This window comes from Ammospiza caudacuta, chromosome 33 (genome assembly GCF_027887145.1).
Source record: "Ammospiza caudacuta isolate bAmmCau1 chromosome 33, bAmmCau1.pri, whole genome shotgun sequence".
In the NCBI taxonomy this organism is placed as follows: domain Eukaryota; kingdom Metazoa; phylum Chordata; class Aves; order Passeriformes; family Passerellidae; genus Ammospiza; species Ammospiza caudacuta.
Window position 1 is genome coordinate 262,606 of NC_080625.1, and position 18,882 is coordinate 281,487.

Sequence of the window (18,882 nt, forward strand, 5' to 3'; positions counted from 1 at the left end):
TTTACTATTAAAAATAATACTTAGCCGTTAATTACTTTTAAAAATTAATACCTAGCCGTTATTCACTATTAGAAATTAATTTAATATCTAGCAATTATTTAATTTGGGAGTTTTTAAAATTAATTTAGGTTCCTCATGTCTTACACAGACCAATTTTGGGGTATTTTTAATTAATTTGGATTTTTTATTAATTTGAGGTTTTTAAAAATTAATTTAACGAGGAACAGCCCCAAATCCCACCCCAGTGACGTCACCACCGTTTTCCCCCTTTCTGAGGTTTTTTGCCCCAAAATCCCATCAGGAACACGCAGCAACTCCAGCTCCAAAAATCGCCATTTATTGACATTTTTGGGTTAAAAAAGGCAGGATTGGGCCTCAGCCATTCATTGACGTTTTTGGGGTGAAAAACGGCAGGATTGGGCCTCAACCATTCATTGACGTTTTTGGGGTGAAAAACGGCCGGATCGGGGCTCAGCGGGTGCCGATGGTCACCTGCCACACCCGCACCAGGTTGTCGGTGTAGCCGGCGAAGAGAGTCTGGGGACAAGGACAGGGGTCAGGGGTCATTCAAGGGTCACTTAGGGTCATCCCGGGGTCACCTTGGGGTCACTCCTGGCCTCAGCCCCAGGTCCCCAGGTGAGGGTCCCCAGGTAAAGGTTCCCCCTGCCCAGGTGTTGGGACCCCATTTGAATGTCCTGTGCCCAGGTGAATGTCCCCAGGTGAATGTCCCACCCTGCCCAGGTGAGGGTGCCCAGCCCAAGTGAGGGTGCCCAGGTGAGGGTCCCCATGTGGCCCAGGTGAATGTCCCCTGCCCAGGTGAGTGGTCCCTGCCCAGGTGATGATCCTTGGCCAGGTGAGGGTGCCCAGGTGAATGTCCCCTGCCCAGGTGAGTGCCCCCTGCCCAGGTGTCCTCCTCACCTGCCCATCTGCCGACCAGGCCAGCGAGGTGCACTGGGGCGGCTCCGCTTTGCTGCTGGTGCTGATCACCTCCTGCTTCAGCTCGTCCACGATGATCTTCCCCTCCAGGTCCTGCGGGTGGGAACAGGTGAGGAATCACCTGGATCCTGCACAGATCCCACCTGGATCCTGCCCAGATCCCACCTGGATCCCCCAGCCCGGGTAGCTCAGAAACAGCCTCTGGGTTTCCCCACGGAGCGGTCGGAGGCAATTCGGTGTTTCATCACGGCACGGGGGGATCCCAACCCCGCTATGCCAATCCCAATCCCGTTATCCTGGTCCCGTTATCCCTTTCCCTTTCAAATCCCAATCCCATTATCCCGATCCCATAAATCCCGTAAATGCCATTTTTGTACCCAAATCTTGATGCTGGGCCCCGCACAGCCGGTACCGGCTGGGGCTGAGGCGCAGCGCGTCCATCACGGCCCCGCTCTGACCCCGTTACCCCATTACCCAATTTCCCCATTTCTGTACCCAAATCTTGATGCTGGGCCCCGTGGCGGCGCACAGCCAGTATCGGTTGGGGCTGAAGCACAGCGCGTTGATCACGTCCCCCCCGTCCAGCGTGTACAGGTGCTTGCCCTCGTTGAGGTCCCACAGCATGGCCTGCCCGTCCTGGGGACACAGGGGACAGCGGGGACATCACTGGGGACATCACTGGGGACATCACTGGGGACACAGGGACACCCCCGTGGGACACAGGTACAGGTGCTTGCCCTCGTTCAGGTCCCACAGCATGGCCTGCCCATCCTGGGGACATCATTGGGGACATCGTCAGGGACATTGGGGACATCGCTGGGGACATCATTGGGGACATTGGGGACACAGGGACACCCCCGTGGGACACAGGTACAGGTGCCTGCCCTCGTTGAGGTCCCACAGCATGGCCTGCCCGTCCTGGGGACACAGGGGACAGCGGGGACATCACTGGGGACATCACTGGGGACACAGGGACACCCCCGATGGGACACAGGTACAGGTGCCTGCCCTCGTTGAGGTCCCACAGCATGGCCTGCCCGTCCTGGGGACATTGGGGACATCACTGGGGACACTCCCAGGTGTCCCCATCCCTACCTTGCCCCCAGCAGCGCACAGTGACCCGTCAGGTGACACGGTGACCGTGTTCAGGTACCCCGTGTGTATCCCTGCCTGTCCCCAGGTGTGTCACCTGTCCCCAGGTGTGTCCCATCCTTACCTTGCCCCCGGAAGCGCACAGTGACCCGTCAGGTGACACGGTGACCGTGTTCAGGTACCCCGTGTGCCCGATGTGGTTCGTCTTCAGCTTGCAGTTGGCCAGGTTCCACACCTGGGGGGGCACAGGTGAGGTCAGGGGGGACAATCCCAGGGCTCCCAGGTGTGCCCAGGCGTGCCCAGTTCGGGGGTCTCACCTGGACGGGGTCTCACCTTGACCAGCTTGTCCCAGCCGCAGGAGACGATGATGGGGTTGCTGCTGTTGGGGGAGAAGCGAACGCACGAAACCCACTCGGAGTGGCTCTCGTCCTGTGGACAGGTGAGACAGGTGAGGGACAGGTGAGGGACAGGTGAGGGACACCCACTCGGAGTGGCTCTCGTCCTGTGGACAGGTGAGACAGGTGAGGGACAGGTGGGACAGGTGAGGGACAGGTGGGAGACACCCACTGGGAGTGGCTCTCATCCTGTGGACAGGTGAGACAGGTGAGGGACAGGTGAGGGACAGGTGAGGATGCCCCCAAATGCCCGGAACTGACCCCAAAGCGCCGCCCCACCTGCACGGTGTACTTGCAGACGCCCAGCGTGTTCCAGAGCTTGATGGTTTTGTCCCGCGAGCCCGACACGATCTGCCGGTTGTCGGAGGAGAAGGCCACGCTCAGCACGTCCTTGGTGTGCCCCACGAACCGGCGCGTGGTGGTGCCCCTGAGGGGAAATTTGGGGTGAAACATCCAAAAAACGGGAAAAACACACCAAAAAATGAGAAAAACGGCTGTAAAAATAGGGGAAATGGCCCTAAATTGGGATAAAACAGCTGGGAATTGGGAGCAGGCCACGCTCAGCTGTGCCCCACGAACCGGCGCGTGGTGGTGCCCCTGAGGGGAAATTTGGGGTGAAGCAGCCGGAAACTGGGAAAAACAGCGATAAAAATAGGAAAAACAGCCGTAATAATGGGGGAAATGGCCACAAAAACAGGCAGGATGGGGACAGGGCCACGCTCAGCACGTCCTTGGTGTGCCCCATGAAACGGCGCGTGGTGGTGCCCCTGCGAGGGAAAATTTGGGGTGAAATAGCCAAAAAATGGGAAAAACGGCCACAAAAATGGGAAAAAGGCCACTAAAATGGGAAAAACAGTCAGGAATTGGGGTGAAATAGCTGTAAAATGGGAAAAAAACCAGCCAGGAGCAGGGTCAGCAGGGTCAGCCATCCAGAATTTCCCCAGAAACCAGGGGAAATATCCATAACCTGGGAAAAAAACCCAGGAATTGGGGTGAAATATCCACAAATTGGGAAAAACAGCCATAAAAATGCGAAAAACAGCCAGAAATTGGGGTGAAATAGCCATAAAATGTTAAAGAACAGAAGGGAATTGGGGGTAAATGTCCATAATTGGGTGAAATATCCATAAATTGGAAAAAACAGCCATAAAATGGAGTGAAAAGAGGCGTGCAATGATTGACTCGGTGAGAATTGGGATCAGTGGGAACTGGACCGAAGCGGTTTCAGGGAAGATTTGGGGATTTGAGGAGAGTTTGACCCCACAAATTCCGGCCCTTTTCCAGCTGCATCCCCTCAATGGACACCCCGAAAAAATCCCCAAAAACCCCCTGAAATCCCCAAAAAAATCCCCAAAAACCCCCGCGGGGCTGCTGGCCCAGGTGTCTCCCATCATCATTGCAGGACTTGTCCTCAGAGCCCCGGGGGGATCAGTGGGAACTCAGCTGTAATCATCGGGAGAGGGACGGCGAGCAGCCCTGACCCAAAAACCCCGGATTTCACCCCAAATTCATCCCCCAAAGCCCCTGAAATCCCCCAAACTGACGTGGTGAGGTCCCAGAGGCGCAGGGTGCCGTCCCAGGACCCGGACAGCGCGAACTGCCCGTCGGAGGAGATGACCCTGACACCCTAACCGCAGCCCCAAAACCCCCAAAATCCCGGATTTCACCCCAAACTGACGTGGTGAGGTCCCAGAGGCGCAGGGTGCCGTCCCAGGACCCGGACAGCGCGAACTGCCCGTCGGAGGAGATGACCACGTCGCTGACGAAGTGCGAGTGCCCGCGCAGCGCCCGCTGCGGGATCCCGTAGTTGGTCTCGTCACGCGTCAGCTTCCACATGATGATGGTCTTGTCTGGGGAGGGGGCAACGGGGAGGGGGTCACACACCCACTGGGGTCACCCCAGAGACCCTCAGGGACCCCCTGACCCTTCCTCATCCCGCCCAGCCCCGTCCCGCGGGTTCCCCCCGCTCCCGGCCGCCCTCTCGCCCCTCACGGCAGCCCCCAGACCCCTCCCGGACGGTCCCGCACCGCGCGAGGCCGACAGGATCATGTCCGGGAACTGCGGCGTGGTGGCGATCTGCGTCACCCAGCCGTTGTGGCCCTTCAGGGTGCCGCGCAGGGTCATCTGCTCCGTCATGGCGGCGGATGGCGGCGGCGGGCGGCAGCGGGAGCGGCGGGATCCGCGGGATGGCGGCGGATGCGCGGAGGCCTCGGCCCGGGCCCCTCCGTCCCCTCAGCCTGCGCGGGCGGAAAGAGGCGGTGGCGCTTCCGGAGGAACCGGAAGTGACGTGAAACCGTACGGCGACATGGCGGTCGGCATGGAAATTATGGCGGCGCCCTCTGGGCGTTGTACGGAAAGGGGGGATTTGAGGGGGAACCTCCCAATGTCACCCCAAAACATCCCAGTGTCCCCCAAAAGGATCCCAGTGTCCCCCCAAAGGGTCCCAGTGTCCCCCAAAAGGATCCCAGTGTCCCCCCAAAGGGTCCCAGTGTCCCCCAGAGGGTCCCAATGTCCCTCCAGTGTCCCCCAGTTTCCCCCAGTGTCCTGGCCTGCCCCCTGCCCTCACTGCAGGCCCAGACCCCCTTTAGGATCCCCATTTAGGATCCCAATTTAGGATCTCAAGTTAGGATCCCAATTTAGGATCCCAAGTTAGGATCCCAATTTAGGATCCCGTTTAGGATCCCGTTTAGGATCCAATTCCCTCCGTGCCCATTTCGGGATCCTCCTCCCAGTCCAATTTGGGAACTGGGCCCAGTTCCAGCTCAGCTGTCGCGGCTCCTCCGAGGCTGCGGGCCCCAAAACCCCTGCCCAAAGCCCCAAAATTCCACCCCAAACCCTGCTCTGGGTGAGTGCTGACCCATATTTGGGGATGATTTGGGGATTTGGGGGAGGACTCCCAAAAACGGGAATTCTGGAGGCGCCTTGGGGACGGGGTGGGAACTCGATCCGGGCCCAGCCCCGCGGGGCCTCGGGGGCCTCCAGAAATCCCATTTGTGAAAAACGCTGATTGCTGGGTTTGGGATTTTAGAGGCTTAATAGTAACGAAATTGTCATTAAAATACTGGTACAAAACAATACAGTATAATGGTCATTTATGATCAAGTATATAGTAAATATATAACTGAGTATATAGTAAATATATAATTAAGTCAGTATATAATACTGTATAATGTAATGAAGTATAATGTAATGAAATCTAATGTAATGAAATTTAATGTATCATAACAAAATATAATATAATATAATATAATATAATATAATATAATATAATATAATATAATATAATTAGTGTAGTAACAATTTGGACAATTTGGATTAGGACAATATCAGACAATAAAAACAAAGAGTTATGGACGCTCCGGGTACCTTTTTCTGGGCAAAAATGAGCACTAAAATGGGCACAAAATGTTATGGGGAAATTGGGAAATCCTGAGGAAATTGGGAAATTCCTCCCTTGCCCTCCCTCCCCAGGGATTGAACATTCCCAAAATTCCCAGATTTCCCTGGAAAACCCATTCCTGACCCAATTCTGGCCTTTTTCCCCCAGGCTGAGGGAGCCGAGGCTGGCTGCGAGCAGCGACGGGATGGAGACGGGTGAGTGGAAACTGATTTTTTTTTGGGGTGCAAATGGATTCTTTTTGGGTGGAAATGAATTTTTTGGGGTGAAAGCTGATTTTTTCGGGCGGTTGGAAATTGATTTTTTTGGGGGGGTGGAAATGGATTTTTTTGGGGGGAAAATTGATATTTTTTTGGTGGAAATGAAATTTTTTGGGGTAGAAAAAAATAGCCCAGAATATTCAGATTCAATTGAGCTGGGCTTTAATTCCCCCAAACTGACCCAGTTTGTTCCTTTTTTTTCCTTTTCCAGGGGAAAATGAAGCTCTGGGTGAGAGATTTTCCTCTTTTCCCCCTGGAATGTTCCAGAACATTGTGTTCAATCAACCCCAATTAATTCCACCCTTATTTCCCCTTTATTTCCCACTTTTTTCCACTTTATTTTCTCAATTTTTCTCTTTTTTTTTTTTTTCCCTTTATTTTCTCCCCTTTTCCCTCTTTATTTTCACCTTTATTTTCTCCATTTTTTCCCCTTTATTTTCCTACTTTCCCCCCGTTACTTCCCCCATTATTTTCCCCTTTCCCCATTTTTCTCCCTTTGTTTCTCCCCTTTTCCCCCTTTTATTTTCCCCATTTTCCCTTTTTTCCTCTTTATTTTCTCACATTTTCCCCTTTATTTTCCCTCTTTATTTCCCCCTTTCCCGCCCAATTGTTCCATTTTATTTTTCCCCTTTCCCCCCTTTATTTTCTCCCTTTTTCCCCCATTTTCTGATTTCCTTTTCCTCTCTCCCTTCCCAGAGGAGCGGGACAGGAGGATCAGTGAGTTCCTTTTCCTTTTTTCCATTAAAAAAAGAAATTCCAACATTTTCCATCAATTTTGGGGTCCCCGGGAGGTTTTTGGGGCTGCTCCTGAAAAATTTGGGATTTTGGGGCCCTGGGGACGGATCCAGACCTAAAAAACCTCAAAATAATTTGAATTTTTTTTCTTTTTTATTTTTTTGCTTCCAGGCAAACTCACCTCGGACCTGGGTAAGGAATTCTGTGGATTAAAATGAGGGATTTGGCCTAAAAATGAAAGATTTGGCGTCAAAATTATCAGTTTCTCCCTAAAATGAACAGTTTGGGTCTTTAAACGGGAACTTTTACCCCAAATTTGTGCTTAAAATGGGAATTTTCCCATTGAAATTAAAATTGAGGCCTCAGTCATACAAATCACGGCTAAAAAAATTAAAATTAGAAAATTTTGTGCATTTTTAGGTGGTTTTAGGGCTGGTTTTTCCTTAATAAACCCTATTTTTAGGATTGCAGGGGGGATGTAAAATAAAAATTTAAAAAAAAAAAAAAAAGAAAATCCCTCAAACTGGAGAGAAGGAGGGTGGGAAGATTTGGGGATTTTTTTGGATTTTTTAAAATTTTTTTCATATTTATTATATCCTGGGATTTTGAGTGAATTGAGACTGTTTTTATTTTTTCTTTCCTGTTTTTTATTTTTCTTTCCTTTTTTTTTAGGTGAATCCAGCGCCAAACTCAGTCAGTCCAAGGCCAAAATCCTCATTTCAAAGGAAATTTTGGGGGGAAAAATCCCAATTCCTGGGACCGCCTCGGAACCATCACAAAATGAAGGAATTTTCTCATAATTCTCCTTTTCCTGCTTTTTTCCCCTTTTTTCCTCTTCCTCCCAGAGGAACGCGACCGGAAGATCAGTGAGTGCCGTTCCCTGCTGCTTTTGGGCTAAAAAACTCAATTTTTGGGGCAAAACTTGATCCTGGCCTGGGGGAAATAGGAAATAAATCAAATTATCTCCCCCAATTTTCCTCAAATTTCCCCTGAATTTTCCCCCAATTTTCCCCAAATTTCACCTGAATTTCTCCCTGTACTTCCCAAAATTTCCCCCAAATTTCACCCAAATTTCTGCATTTCCCACAGAGAAAAACCCCAAAAACCCCAAAATTTCCTTTTTTTCCTCCCCAGCCAAGCTCGCCGCTGAGATCCGTGAGTTTTCTGAAATCTTTTCCTCCTCCCCCGACGGTTTGGGGCTCAAAGTGCCCAATTTTGGGTCAGTTCCTGCATTAATTCCCATTTTCCCTCATCCCACAGGAAGGCTCACAGCAATGCTGGGTATGGAGATTTAATTCACATTTTTGGGGGGTTTGTGGGTGTTTTGGTAATTATTAATTAGTGCTGTGGTTGAATAAAGTTAGAAATAAAATTACTTATTTATTTTATTTATAGATTTTTAATTGTAGCTATTTTATTTATTGATTTTTTATTTTAGTTCTTTTATTGATTCATTTTTATTTTTATATTTATTTATTTATTTTGATTATTGTTTTATTTTTAAATTTTGTTTTTATTTTAAGCTTCTATTTATTTATTTTTTATTATATTTCTATTTTTATTTATTTATAAACTTATTTTATTTATCTTATTTTATTTATTTTATTCATTTATTTATTGAAAACCCAGTAAATCTTAGGGAATGTCAGGAATGGAAAAATGTGTGAAAATTACAAATATTGACCAGGAAAATGGGGAACAAGAACCGAGAGAAACTGAAAAATTCAATTTCTTGGTGATCAAACAATAAATAAAACCAGCAGGAAATTGGAAATTCCCTTTACTGGGAGGAAAATTGGGAATTTTTGGAGATTTTTTGGCTTTGGGGAGGGGGGAGGTGGAGCAAAGCCCAAAAATGATGATTTTTGGTGCTTTAATGGTAATTTTTGGTGATTTTTGATGATTTTTGGTGCTTTTCTCACAGCTGAGCGCGACTCCGGGCTCCGTAAGTGCCAAAATTCCCCAAAATTCCCCAAAATTCCCAAATTCCCCAGAATTTCCTCCCCTGCAGCTGCCCGGCCCCAATTCCTCCTCTTTTTTTTATAATTTATAAAAGTCTGTCAATTCATAAATTTAATCAATTTTAATTCTATTAAAATCACAATATTTGAAATTATTATTGGGGCTCTATCAATAATATTTTGACCGTACTAATTATTAAAATAAATTATACCCACACTTAAAATGTAATATATTTATTTGTAACAGATTTTTAATTAATTATTTATGGTAAAATTTGAATATTTATGGAAAATTTGATTATATTAATGACAAACATAATTTATATTAATTTTATATTTAATTTTTGGTCAGGCTCAATCCCGTAATTACAATTTATTCACTTTATTTCTGTTTTTAGGGAAGCTCCGAGCAGAGCTGGGTGAGTTTTGGGCAAAATGGGGAAAAGGAGCCAAAACACCGATTTTTGAGGGTTTTTTATTTGGATTTTAAATTTTAATTTTTTTTTTTTCCCTCAGCCAAGTGCGACGCCACCATCCGTGAGTGCCCCAGGGAACGGGGGGGGAACTGGGATTTGGGGCAAAATCCTCCAATTTCAGAGAGTTTGGGGGGAATCCCTGAATTCCAGAGGGTTTGGGGAAAAAAATCCAAATTCCACAGAATTTGGGGGAAATCCCCCAGGATTGCAGGGCTGGGGGGGCTGGGCATGAATTTGGGGGAAAAAAGGGAAAAAAAAGGGGAACAAAAGGAAAAAAAAAAGAGGGAAAAAAGGGAAGAAATGGGGAAAAATGGGGAAAAGGGGGGGGAAGGGGAAAAAAAGGGGGAAAAAAGGGGGAAAAGGGGAAAAAAGGGGAAAAAAAAAAAGGGAAAAAATGGGAAATGAAGATGTGGCCCCGAATTTGGGGGAATTCACGGCGTTTTTGGTTCCAGGGATCTTCACGGTGGAGCTCGGTGAGTCCCCTCGTTAATGAACAGTTCATTAATTAATAATTCATTACTTAATGATTCATTCATTAATCCTGAATAACCCAACCCGACCCTTCCCCCCAGGGGAGCGGCACACGAAAATCGGTGAGTTTGGGGTTTCTGCCCCAAAAATCCCCCGGGAACCCCAAATTCCCCTGGCTGGGGCTGCGGAAATGGAAATTTGGGTCAAAATTGCGTTTTTTGCATTTCCAGGGGAACTCACGGCCGATGTGGGTGAGCTGATCCTGTTCATTTTGGGGGGAAATTGGGGAAAATTGGCACTGGGGACTAATTATTTTTATTTTATTTTTAATTTTATTTTTATTTATTTATTTAATTTATTTTTATTTTTATGTTTCTTTTTACTTTTTATTTTTAGTACTAATTTATTTATTATTAAGTTTTTATTTTCATTTTTATTTGTATTTAATTTTTATTTTTGTTTTTATTTTATTTATATTTTAATTTTTGTTTATTTTTACTTCTATCTATATTTCTATTTCGATTTCTATCTTTATTTGTATTTTCATTTTTAATTTTATTTCTTTTTTTTATTTCTTTTTGTTTATATTTTATTCTATTTCTATCTCTATCTCTATCTTAATCTCTATTTTTATTTCTATCTCTATCTCTATTTCTATTATTTTTAATTACCATCAATTTCCTCTTTTCCCATTTGCAGAGGTCTTCAGTAAAAAGATTCGTAAGTGCAGAATTTTCCAGGATGGAACAATTTTTACCAATTCCAGAATAATTCCCATTTTATGCCAACTCTGAAATCCCCATTTTTCCCTTTTTTCCCTTTTTTCCCATTTTCCCCTTTCTCCCCACAGAGCAGCACGAGGCCGAGCTGGGTGAGGAATTTCTCTCCTTTTTTTGGGGCATTTTCCACCAAAATCCGGGAGGTCTGGGGGGAAAATTTGGATTTTTGTTTGGTTTGGAGGGGCAAAACCTGAAATAAATACAAAATATTTGATATGAAAAAAATAATAAGGTGAAAACCTGAAATTATACAGTGCATCATAAATATAAACTGGTAATATTCAGACATAACTGTAATTAATTGTAATTATAATATAATTATAATAATAAAAATAATTATACAGGTAATTACAATGATAAATATAATGAAATATTATAATGAAAAATATAATTATAATGAAAAATAATTATAATGATAATTAACAATTATAAATATTATTTTTTATTTAGAGGCCCGGGACACCCAGATCTGTGAGTACTCAGGAGCAGCTCCTGGATTTTTAGGACTTTTAGGATTTTTGTATTTTTTTCAGTGTTATAATTTTTAGGGGTGAGGAAAGCAGAAGGAAATTTATTTTCTAGATTTTTTTAGCAATTATTTATGATTTTTGATTTTCCAATAGTTAATTTTAATGCTGTTAGATTTCTTTCAATTTTTTAAGAATTGTTTCAATCTTAGGTGTTTTTAAATTAATATTTATTTTAATTTTTCTTATTTCTTTAGGGGAAAATGAAGCTGAGATCAGTAAGTCATGCTTATATTTATATTTATATTTATATTTATATTTATATTTATATTTATATTCGTATTCATATTCATAACAATATATAATTTCTATTTATAATTTGCAAATTTTATATAAGCTATATTTATATTTATACTTATAATCTAAATTTATATTTACTTGTATCTTTATATGGATAGTTTATATCGATATTTTATATGTCATTGATGCTTTATATTTATATTTATATTTATATTTTTATAGCAACAAAACCAATTTATATTTATAAACCTGCATTGACTAAAACCATCCATATATTTAATGATATTAATGAATTAGTGATTTTTAATATTTTAATTTTTAATTTTTAATCTTTTAAAAATTAATTTCCCTCTGCTCCCCCCAGGGCACCTGAAGGAACTGCTGGGTGAGTTCCAATTAATTAAAGTGCAGAAAAATCTTAATTAAAGGGGAATTTGGGGAAAAATAAGGGGAAAAAATTCCTGGAGGAGGGAGGGAAATCTTGGAGAAAGAATTGTTAATAATGTTGTCATAATGGGAAATAATAATTAATGGGAATAATTAATTAATTGATGGTGCTAACGAGGCAATAATTTCATTTTTTGTGCAGAGGAAAAGGAATCGGCAGCACGTAAGTTCTGGAAAAGGGGAATTCTCTCCCCAAAATTGTCTGATTTAATTGGGAATGAACTGATTAATCTGATTTAATTGGGAATTAACAATTAACACCCCCTTTTTTGGGGTCTCAGACTCCATTTCTGGGCCCCAAAAAAACTTCATTTTTGGGGCACAACTCCCCATTTCTAAACTCAAAATTTACCCCAATTTGGAATATCCTGAATTAAAAAATTAAAATTATCCTGAATTAAAATTAAATTATCCTGAATTAAATATGAAAATTGAAGTTTTTGGAGTTAAGGGGTGTAACTAATTTTTTTTTTTAATTTTCCTGACTAAAATTTCAGGAACTGAGGATTTCATCCCATTTTTAATCCCTTTTTCCTTCATTTCCAGGAGAGCAGGACGCTGTGATCAGTGAGTGCCGCTGGATTTTGGGGGCAATCCCTGGGATTTTGGGAATTCACAATTCTGATGTCACTGCTGCCACCTGGGCTCGGAATTCTGGGCAAAAACATCCCAAAATTAATCAAATTATGTTTAAAAAATGGGAATTAAGAGGGATAAAGTCTCTGCCCGGCTCAGGGGATTTTGCATTATTTATTGTTTTATTTTATTGTTTTATTTTTATTTTTATCTTTATTTTTATTCTTAATTTTATTTTTATTTTTATTTTTAATAATTTGTTTTTATTTTTATTGTTATTATTAATTCCCTTGGGAAGGGAAAACATGAATTCAAAATAATTTAATTTTCCTCTTTTTAAGGAAAACTCAGGGAGGAGCTCGGTGAGTGATTTTTGTTCTCTTTCCAAAAAGGATTTTGGGCATTTTGGGTTTTTTTTTCCATAACTAAATTTGGTAATTTGGGTTTTACCTTTTTTTCTTGTTTGTATTTTGCAGAGGCGCAGAAGGACGGGGACGTTGGTGCGTGGGGTTCTCTGAAATTTGGGGAATTTCATGGAATTTTACGGAATTTTACAGAATTCAGAGTTGCTGTGTTCACATAAATAACATTATTTCTATTTTTTTATAACATTATTTACATGTTTCTATAACATTTTCTATACATTATTTTTTATAACATATTTATATAATGTTAAGAACTTTTTGGAATTTTTAATCACTGGTTTTGTGCCCGTATGGATTTTATTTTATTTTATTTTATTTTATTTTATTTTATTTTATTTTATTTTATTTTATTTTATTTTATTTTATTTTATTTTATTTTATTTTATTTTTTCCAAGCCCCAAAATTCCTTGGATTTTGACTTTTTTCAGATGAATCCCCTGAGGAAATGGAGGAGGAGGAGGAAGAGGAAGAGGAAATAGAGGAGGAAGAGGAAGAAGAAGAAGAGGAAAAAGAGGAAATGGAGGAAATAGAGGAAGAGGAAAAAGAGGAAAAAGAGGAGGAAAAGGAACAAGAGGAAAAACAGGAGGAAGAGGAGGAAGAGGAAGCAGCAGAACCGGGTGAGTCGTTCCCGTCCCCAGCCCCAAATTTTCTCTTTTTTCCCCCATTTTCCTGCTGATTTTTGGGCCGTTTCCCCCCAAATTGGGTGCAATAAATGATGGTAAAATTCCCCCAAAATCCCCAAATCCCCGGAATTCCCAGAGCCCAATGGAAATTCCTGATTTTTTGTCTCTTTCCAGGTAAAATAACAGAAGAAGCTGGTAAGGAATTGTTGAATTTTCCTTTTTAACCATTAAAAGAAAAACAAACTCCTTTTTTTGACCATTTTCTGAGGTTTTTTTCATGGCCAGAAACCAATAGTAAAGATAATGGTGATTAAAAAAGTCAAAGGAAAATAAAAACTAACATTCTAAAATTTATAATGATGATGATGATAATAATAATAATAATAATAACCTAAAAATAAAAATAAAATAAAAATAATAATCATAACCATAATCTAAAGTAAAATAAAAGTAAAAATAAAACTAATAATAATTATCATCATCATAGTAATAATACAGAACCCATGAGATAATTTTTAATTATTTTTAATTATTTTTAATTATTTTTAATTATTTTATTTCTGTTTTTTCTTCCCTGTTTCCAGGAGAAGTTGACAAAAACCTCGGTGGGTTCAGTTGCCATTTCTGGGCTGGAGCTGAAGGAAAAATCCCCCAAATTAACCCAAATTTACCCCAAATTAACCCCAAATTTCCCTTTGGTTTCCAGAGGAGCTCAGGGCGGCACTGGGTGAGTCCAGAATTCCAAAATTTGGCCAAATCCGGGGCGGGAGGATTTAAACCTGGAATTTTGATTTAAAAATCGGGATTTTCAGTTAAAATTTGGGGCTTGGCTTTAAAAATTCCTTATTTCCATTTAAACATCGGGATTTCTAATAAAAAATTGGGATTTGGCTTAGAAAACAATCCAATCATTTTCCAATAATAATCCAAATTATTTTTATTTGAAATCTGAGATTTTAATTTAGAAGAATTTTTGTTTCTGGCCTAACCCCGGGATTTCCCCGCAGAATGGGGAATTTTTTCCTGTGATAATTTGAATTTTCCCCCCAGAATGGGAATTTTTCCTGTGATAATTTGAATTTTCCCCCCAGAATGGGAATTTTTCCTGTGATAATTTGAATTTTCCCTCCAGAATGGGAATTTTTCCTGTGATAATTTGAATTTTCCCCCCAGAATGGGAATTTTTCCTGTGATAATTTGAATTTTCCCTCCAGAATGGGAATTTTTCCTGTGATAATTTGAATTTTCCCTCCAGAATGGGAATTTTTTCCGTGATAATTTGAATTTTCTCCCTTTTTCCCCATTTCAGGAGCCCGGGACGCCAGGATCGGTGCGTGTGCCCCTCCCCTACCCTGAAACTCTGTGAATTTGGGGATTTGGGCCCATTCTGGTCACAGACCCCATGAAATTGAGCAGTTTTGGGTTTTTCTCCTCAAAGCGGAGCTCTCGGAGGCGCTCGGTGAGGGAAACTCGGGGAATGGATCAGAGCAGATTTACGTTATTGTTAATAATATAAATATTTATTAATAGTTATGTAATTTATAATGTTATTAATTATAAATTATAAATAATAACGTAATTACTGCGTTCTAGCCAGTGTGGGTTTTGTGGTTTATAAATATAAAGTCTGTTATTTCTCTGTTTTATTAAAGTATTACATACACTAATATATATAGATATGTGTGCACATATATATATGTGTATATGTATATATATATATACATAAATACATATATAATTTTTATATATTTAATACATTAGAATATTTATTTTTAATGCAATAATTATATAATATATAATATATATTATATGTAATTGTATTTAGTTTTAATTATACATAGTATCTATTAATAATATAATTATATATAATTATATATAGTCTATGTTAATTTTATATCCATAATTAATTCTGTGATATATGTAATGTATAGAATATACACAATATGTATTTCTAATAGATATAAAATATTATATATATTTGTATTTCGTATTTTCTAAATTTTATTTAGCTATTGGTACACTTTCTATATTCTATTCTGTATTCTGTATTCTGTGGTTTACTATATTATATATTAAAATATATTATCTTTTAAAACATATCATGTATTTAAATATATTATCTAGTCAAACACATTACAGAATCAGACATTTTATTATAGATATGTTATTGAATATTTAAATATTCTATGTATAGATAAGTATTTTATTTATTTGTTGTTTGTGATAACGTTTTGATAACATTACCCTGAATTTTGCCCTATTTCCCCCAGAACAACGGGACAGAGAGATCGGTGAGTGGCCCTGGAAAAATGGGAATTCTGGAGAAGTGGGAATGCTGGAAATGGAATTCTGGAAAAACAGGAATTCTGGAAATGGAATTTCTGCCCGATCATGGAAATTCTCATTTTTCCTCCTTTCCAGCGGAGCTGAACGCAGAGCTCGGTGAGTCCTGGGGGAAACTCTTCTGTTTCCTTCACTGCAAAAATTAATTTTTGAAATTAATTTAAAGCAACCATTTAAATCCTTAATTTCTTCATTAATCCCAAATAATTTTCTCCTTCCAGAGGAGTCCCGAATGAGGATCTGTGAGTGTCCTGGCCCGGGGCTGGTCTGCTTCTGTTTTATTCCATTTTATTTCCTTTATTTTTCTACTTCATTTCTATTTCTAATTTTTGTGTTATTTCATTTATTTTATACAAATGTATTACCATTTATTGCTATTACTATACTCATTTATTACTAATTCTATACTAATTTATTGCTATTAATATTACTATTTAATATTACTAGTTATCACTACTACTATACTAATTTATTGCTAATTTGATACTAATGTATTACTTTTAATATTACTATTTATTACTACTATACTAATTTAATACTTTTTTATTTTAATTTATTTATTTTAATTTTTTTTATTCCATTTCACCTTTCCACCCTGTTTTATCACCTTTCACTGCCGTTATTTTTGTGATATTTTAATTTCTTTATTTTTTATTCTATTTTAATTTCCATCCTGTTTTATCACCTCTCACAGCCATTATTTATGATTATTTCTGATTTCCTGCAGGGTGGTGCCTCGAGGAGCACCGTGAGTTTTCTCCCCTCCCTCCCTCCCTCCCTCCCTCCCTCCCTCCCTCCCCAGCTCTGCTCCATTCCAGGATTTTTTATTAATTCTCTCATTTTAGAGAAAGACGAAGAACAAGTGGGTGAGTCCCTGTGGGAAACATGTATGGACGGGGCAGAAATTGGGACTTTTGCCTGGTTTCACTTTTTTTATCCCATTTTTCCCTGTTTTTCCCTCGTTTTCCTCTCCCCTTTGCTGTCATTCCTTCTCCCTTTTTCTCCCCTCCTTTCCCATTTTTCTCCTCTTTTTTCCCTTTTCCCTTCTCCCCTTTCCCCAATTTCCCCCCCTTTTTTTCTCCCCATTTCCCCGTTTTCCCCCATTTTCCCCCCATTTTTTCCCCTCATTTTTCCCCCCATTTTCCCTCCCATTCCTCCCATTATTTCCACACCATTTCCCCCCAATTTCCCCCTATTTCTGCTCCATTTCTCTCCCCCCATTTCCCCCCCACATTTCCCTTCATTTCCCCCCCTATTTCCCCCCATTTCTTCCCCATTTGCCCTCATTTTCCCCCCCAAATTTCCCCCCATTTTTCCCCCCATTTCCCACCAATCTTTTCCCTTCCCCAATTGTCCCTTTTTTTCCCCTCATTTTTCCCCCTATCCCCCCCTCCATTTCCCCGCCATTTTTCCTCCATTTCCCCTCCTCATTTTCCCATTTCCTCCATTTTCCCCCGCATTCCCATTATTTCCCTTCCTTTTCCCCCCATTTCTGCCTATTTTCCCCTGTTTATTTTTCCCCCATTCCCACCATTTCCCCCCCATCCCATCCCCTCCCCGTTTTTCCCCTCATTTTCCCCCCCCATTTTCCCCCATTTCTGCCCCATTTCCCCCCCATTTTTCCTCCACTTCCCCTCATTATTCCCCCCCATATTTCCCCCCATCATTGCCCCCCAAACCCCCAGCCGAGGTCACCCTGGACCCCCTCACCGCGCACCCTCGCCTCGTTCTCTCCCCGGACTCGCTCTCAGCCCGCTGGGCCTATGGCGGCCCCGAGCCCGAACCGGGCCCCGAGCGCTTCTCGTGCTCGCCGTGCGCCCTCGGCCTGCCCGGCTTCACCGGCGGCCGCCACACCTGGACCGTGGCCCTGGCCGAGGGTCCCTTCTGCGCCGCGGGCGTCAGCCGGGCCTCGGTGCGGCGCCACGGCGCGGCCTGCGCGCCCGGCGACGGCGTGTGGGCCCTGCAGCGCTGGGGCGGCCTGTGCCGGGCGCTGACCGAGCCCGCGCCCACGCCGCTGCCCGGACGCTGCCCGCGCCACCTGCGCGTGGCCCTCGACTACGACGGTGGCCGCGTGGCCTTCTTTGACGGGGACGATGGGCCCGGCCAGGCCCGGCCGCTCTTCGCCTTCCCCACGGCGCAGTTTGGAGGGGAAGAGGTGAGGCCGTGGTTCTGGTTGGAGCTGGGGGAGATCTCCATTGTACAGTGAACGAAAATACCTCCATGGACATCACCTCCAGCCCTGGTTCTGGTTGGAGCTGGGGGAGATTTCCATCGTTCAGTGATCTAAAAACACCTCCATGGAGACCATGAAACCATGTCCGGCCCTGGTTCTGGTTGGAGTTGGGAGAGATTTTCATTGTACAGTGATCCCAAAACCCCTCAGTGGAGACCGTCAGGCTGTGGTTCAGGCCCTGGTTCTGGCCCTGGTTCAGGCCCTGGTTCTAGCCCTGGTTCAGGCCGTGGTTCAGGCTGTGGTTCAGGCCCTGGTTCAGGCCCTGGTTCAGGCTGTGGTTCAGGCCCTGGTTCAGGCCGTGGTTCAGGCTGTGGTTCAGGCTGTGGTTCAGGCCCTGGTTCAGGCCCTGGTTCAGGCCGTGGTTCAGGCCGTGGTTCAGGCCGTGGTTCAGGCTGTGGTTCAGGCCCTGGTTCAGGCCCTGGTTCAGGCCGTGGTTCAGGCCCTGGTTCAGGCCCTGATTCAGGCCCTGGTTCTTGTTGGAGCTGGGGGAGCTCTCCATTGTCTCCATTGCCCAGTGCCCCCAGACCCCTCCAAGGCCATCACCTCCAGCCCTGGTTCTGGTCCTGGTCCTGGTTCTGGTTCTGAATCTGAGGGAACTGGACTCCCCCTCCGATGTGCAGTGACCCGGAATTCAGGGAATGGGATGGGGACACTGGGACAGAGCAGGACGGGCACTGGGTCATGGGGACATTGGGACATGGGGTGTCCCCTGTCCCCATGACCCCGGTATCCCCCCCCCGGCAATAAACCCTGCAAAACCGGAACATATTTTCCTTTTTCCGGCCGTTTTGACCTAAAAACTCGAGTATTTAAACCCCTCCGGAGGGCGGGTGTTCCTTTTTCTGGCTGTTTTGACCCAAAACCTCGGGGATTTTGGGGCCAGCCAGGTGACACCCGCAGCCCCTCCTGGTCCCGGGGTTTTGGGGCTGAATCTCCCCGGGGCCGTTTTTGAGTTTTGGCAGCCC

At 43.2% G+C, this 18,882-nt stretch overlaps 2 protein-coding genes across 2 annotated transcripts; one reads left to right on the top strand and one right to left on the bottom strand.

Moving 5' to 3' along the window:
* Positions 1-297: 297 nt before the first annotated feature.
* On the bottom strand, positions 298-4,686 carry RACK1 (receptor for activated C kinase 1). Its single transcript, XM_058822659.1, has 8 exons — positions 4,451-4,686; positions 4,102-4,273; positions 2,703-2,850; positions 2,362-2,457; positions 2,153-2,263; positions 1,432-1,572; positions 919-1,029; positions 298-537 (listed from the first exon to the last, which is right to left on the bottom strand). The coding sequence occupies exons 1-8, from the start codon at positions 4,557-4,559 to the stop codon at positions 472-474; spliced, it is 954 nt and encodes a 317-aa protein (XP_058678642.1). The 5' UTR covers positions 4,560-4,686; the 3' UTR covers positions 298-471.
* A 497-nt stretch (positions 4,687-5,183) lies between these two features.
* LOC131570295 (golgin subfamily A member 6-like protein 22) lies at positions 5,184-18,136 on the top strand. The gene is made up of 36 exons (XM_058822660.1): positions 5,184-5,268; positions 5,971-6,017; positions 6,292-6,309; positions 6,777-6,797; positions 6,987-7,007; positions 7,488-7,508; positions 7,661-7,681; positions 7,950-7,970; positions 8,076-8,096; positions 8,740-8,760; positions 9,175-9,195; positions 9,293-9,313; positions 9,705-9,725; positions 9,825-9,845; positions 9,954-9,974; positions 10,423-10,443; positions 10,574-10,594; positions 10,953-10,973; positions 11,227-11,247; positions 11,634-11,654; positions 11,859-11,879; positions 12,263-12,283; positions 12,634-12,654; positions 12,769-12,792; positions 13,147-13,335; positions 13,516-13,536; positions 13,926-13,946; positions 14,048-14,068; positions 14,651-14,671; positions 14,780-14,800; positions 15,612-15,632; positions 15,763-15,783; positions 15,906-15,926; positions 16,412-16,432; positions 16,530-16,550; positions 17,370-18,136. The coding sequence occupies exons 2-36, from the start codon at positions 6,008-6,010 to the stop codon at positions 17,888-17,890; spliced, it is 1,392 nt and encodes a 463-aa protein (XP_058678643.1). The 5' UTR covers positions 5,184-5,268; positions 5,971-6,007; the 3' UTR covers positions 17,891-18,136.
* Positions 18,137-18,882: the final 746 nt, after the last annotated feature.

Coding starts and splice junctions, on each gene's coding strand:
- RACK1 (XM_058822659.1), bottom strand. CDS start 4,559: ATGACGGAGCAGATGACCCTGCGCGGCACCCTGAAGGGCCACAACGGC. Junction 4,274..4,450: donor GATCCTGTCGGCCTCGCGCG/GTGCGGGACCGT, acceptor CCCCCTCCCCAG/ACAAGACCATCATCATGTGG. Junction 2,851..4,101: donor CGCCTCTGGGACCTCACCAC/GTCAGTTTGGGG, acceptor ATTTCCCCTCAG/GGGCACCACCACGCGCCGGT.
- LOC131570295 (XM_058822660.1), top strand. Junction 10,595..10,952: donor GCAGCACGAGGCCGAGCTGG/GTGAGGAATTTC, acceptor TTTTTTATTTAG/AGGCCCGGGACACCCAGATC. Junction 16,433..16,529: donor GTGGTGCCTCGAGGAGCACC/GTGAGTTTTCTC, acceptor CTCTCATTTTAG/AGAAAGACGAAGAACAAGTG.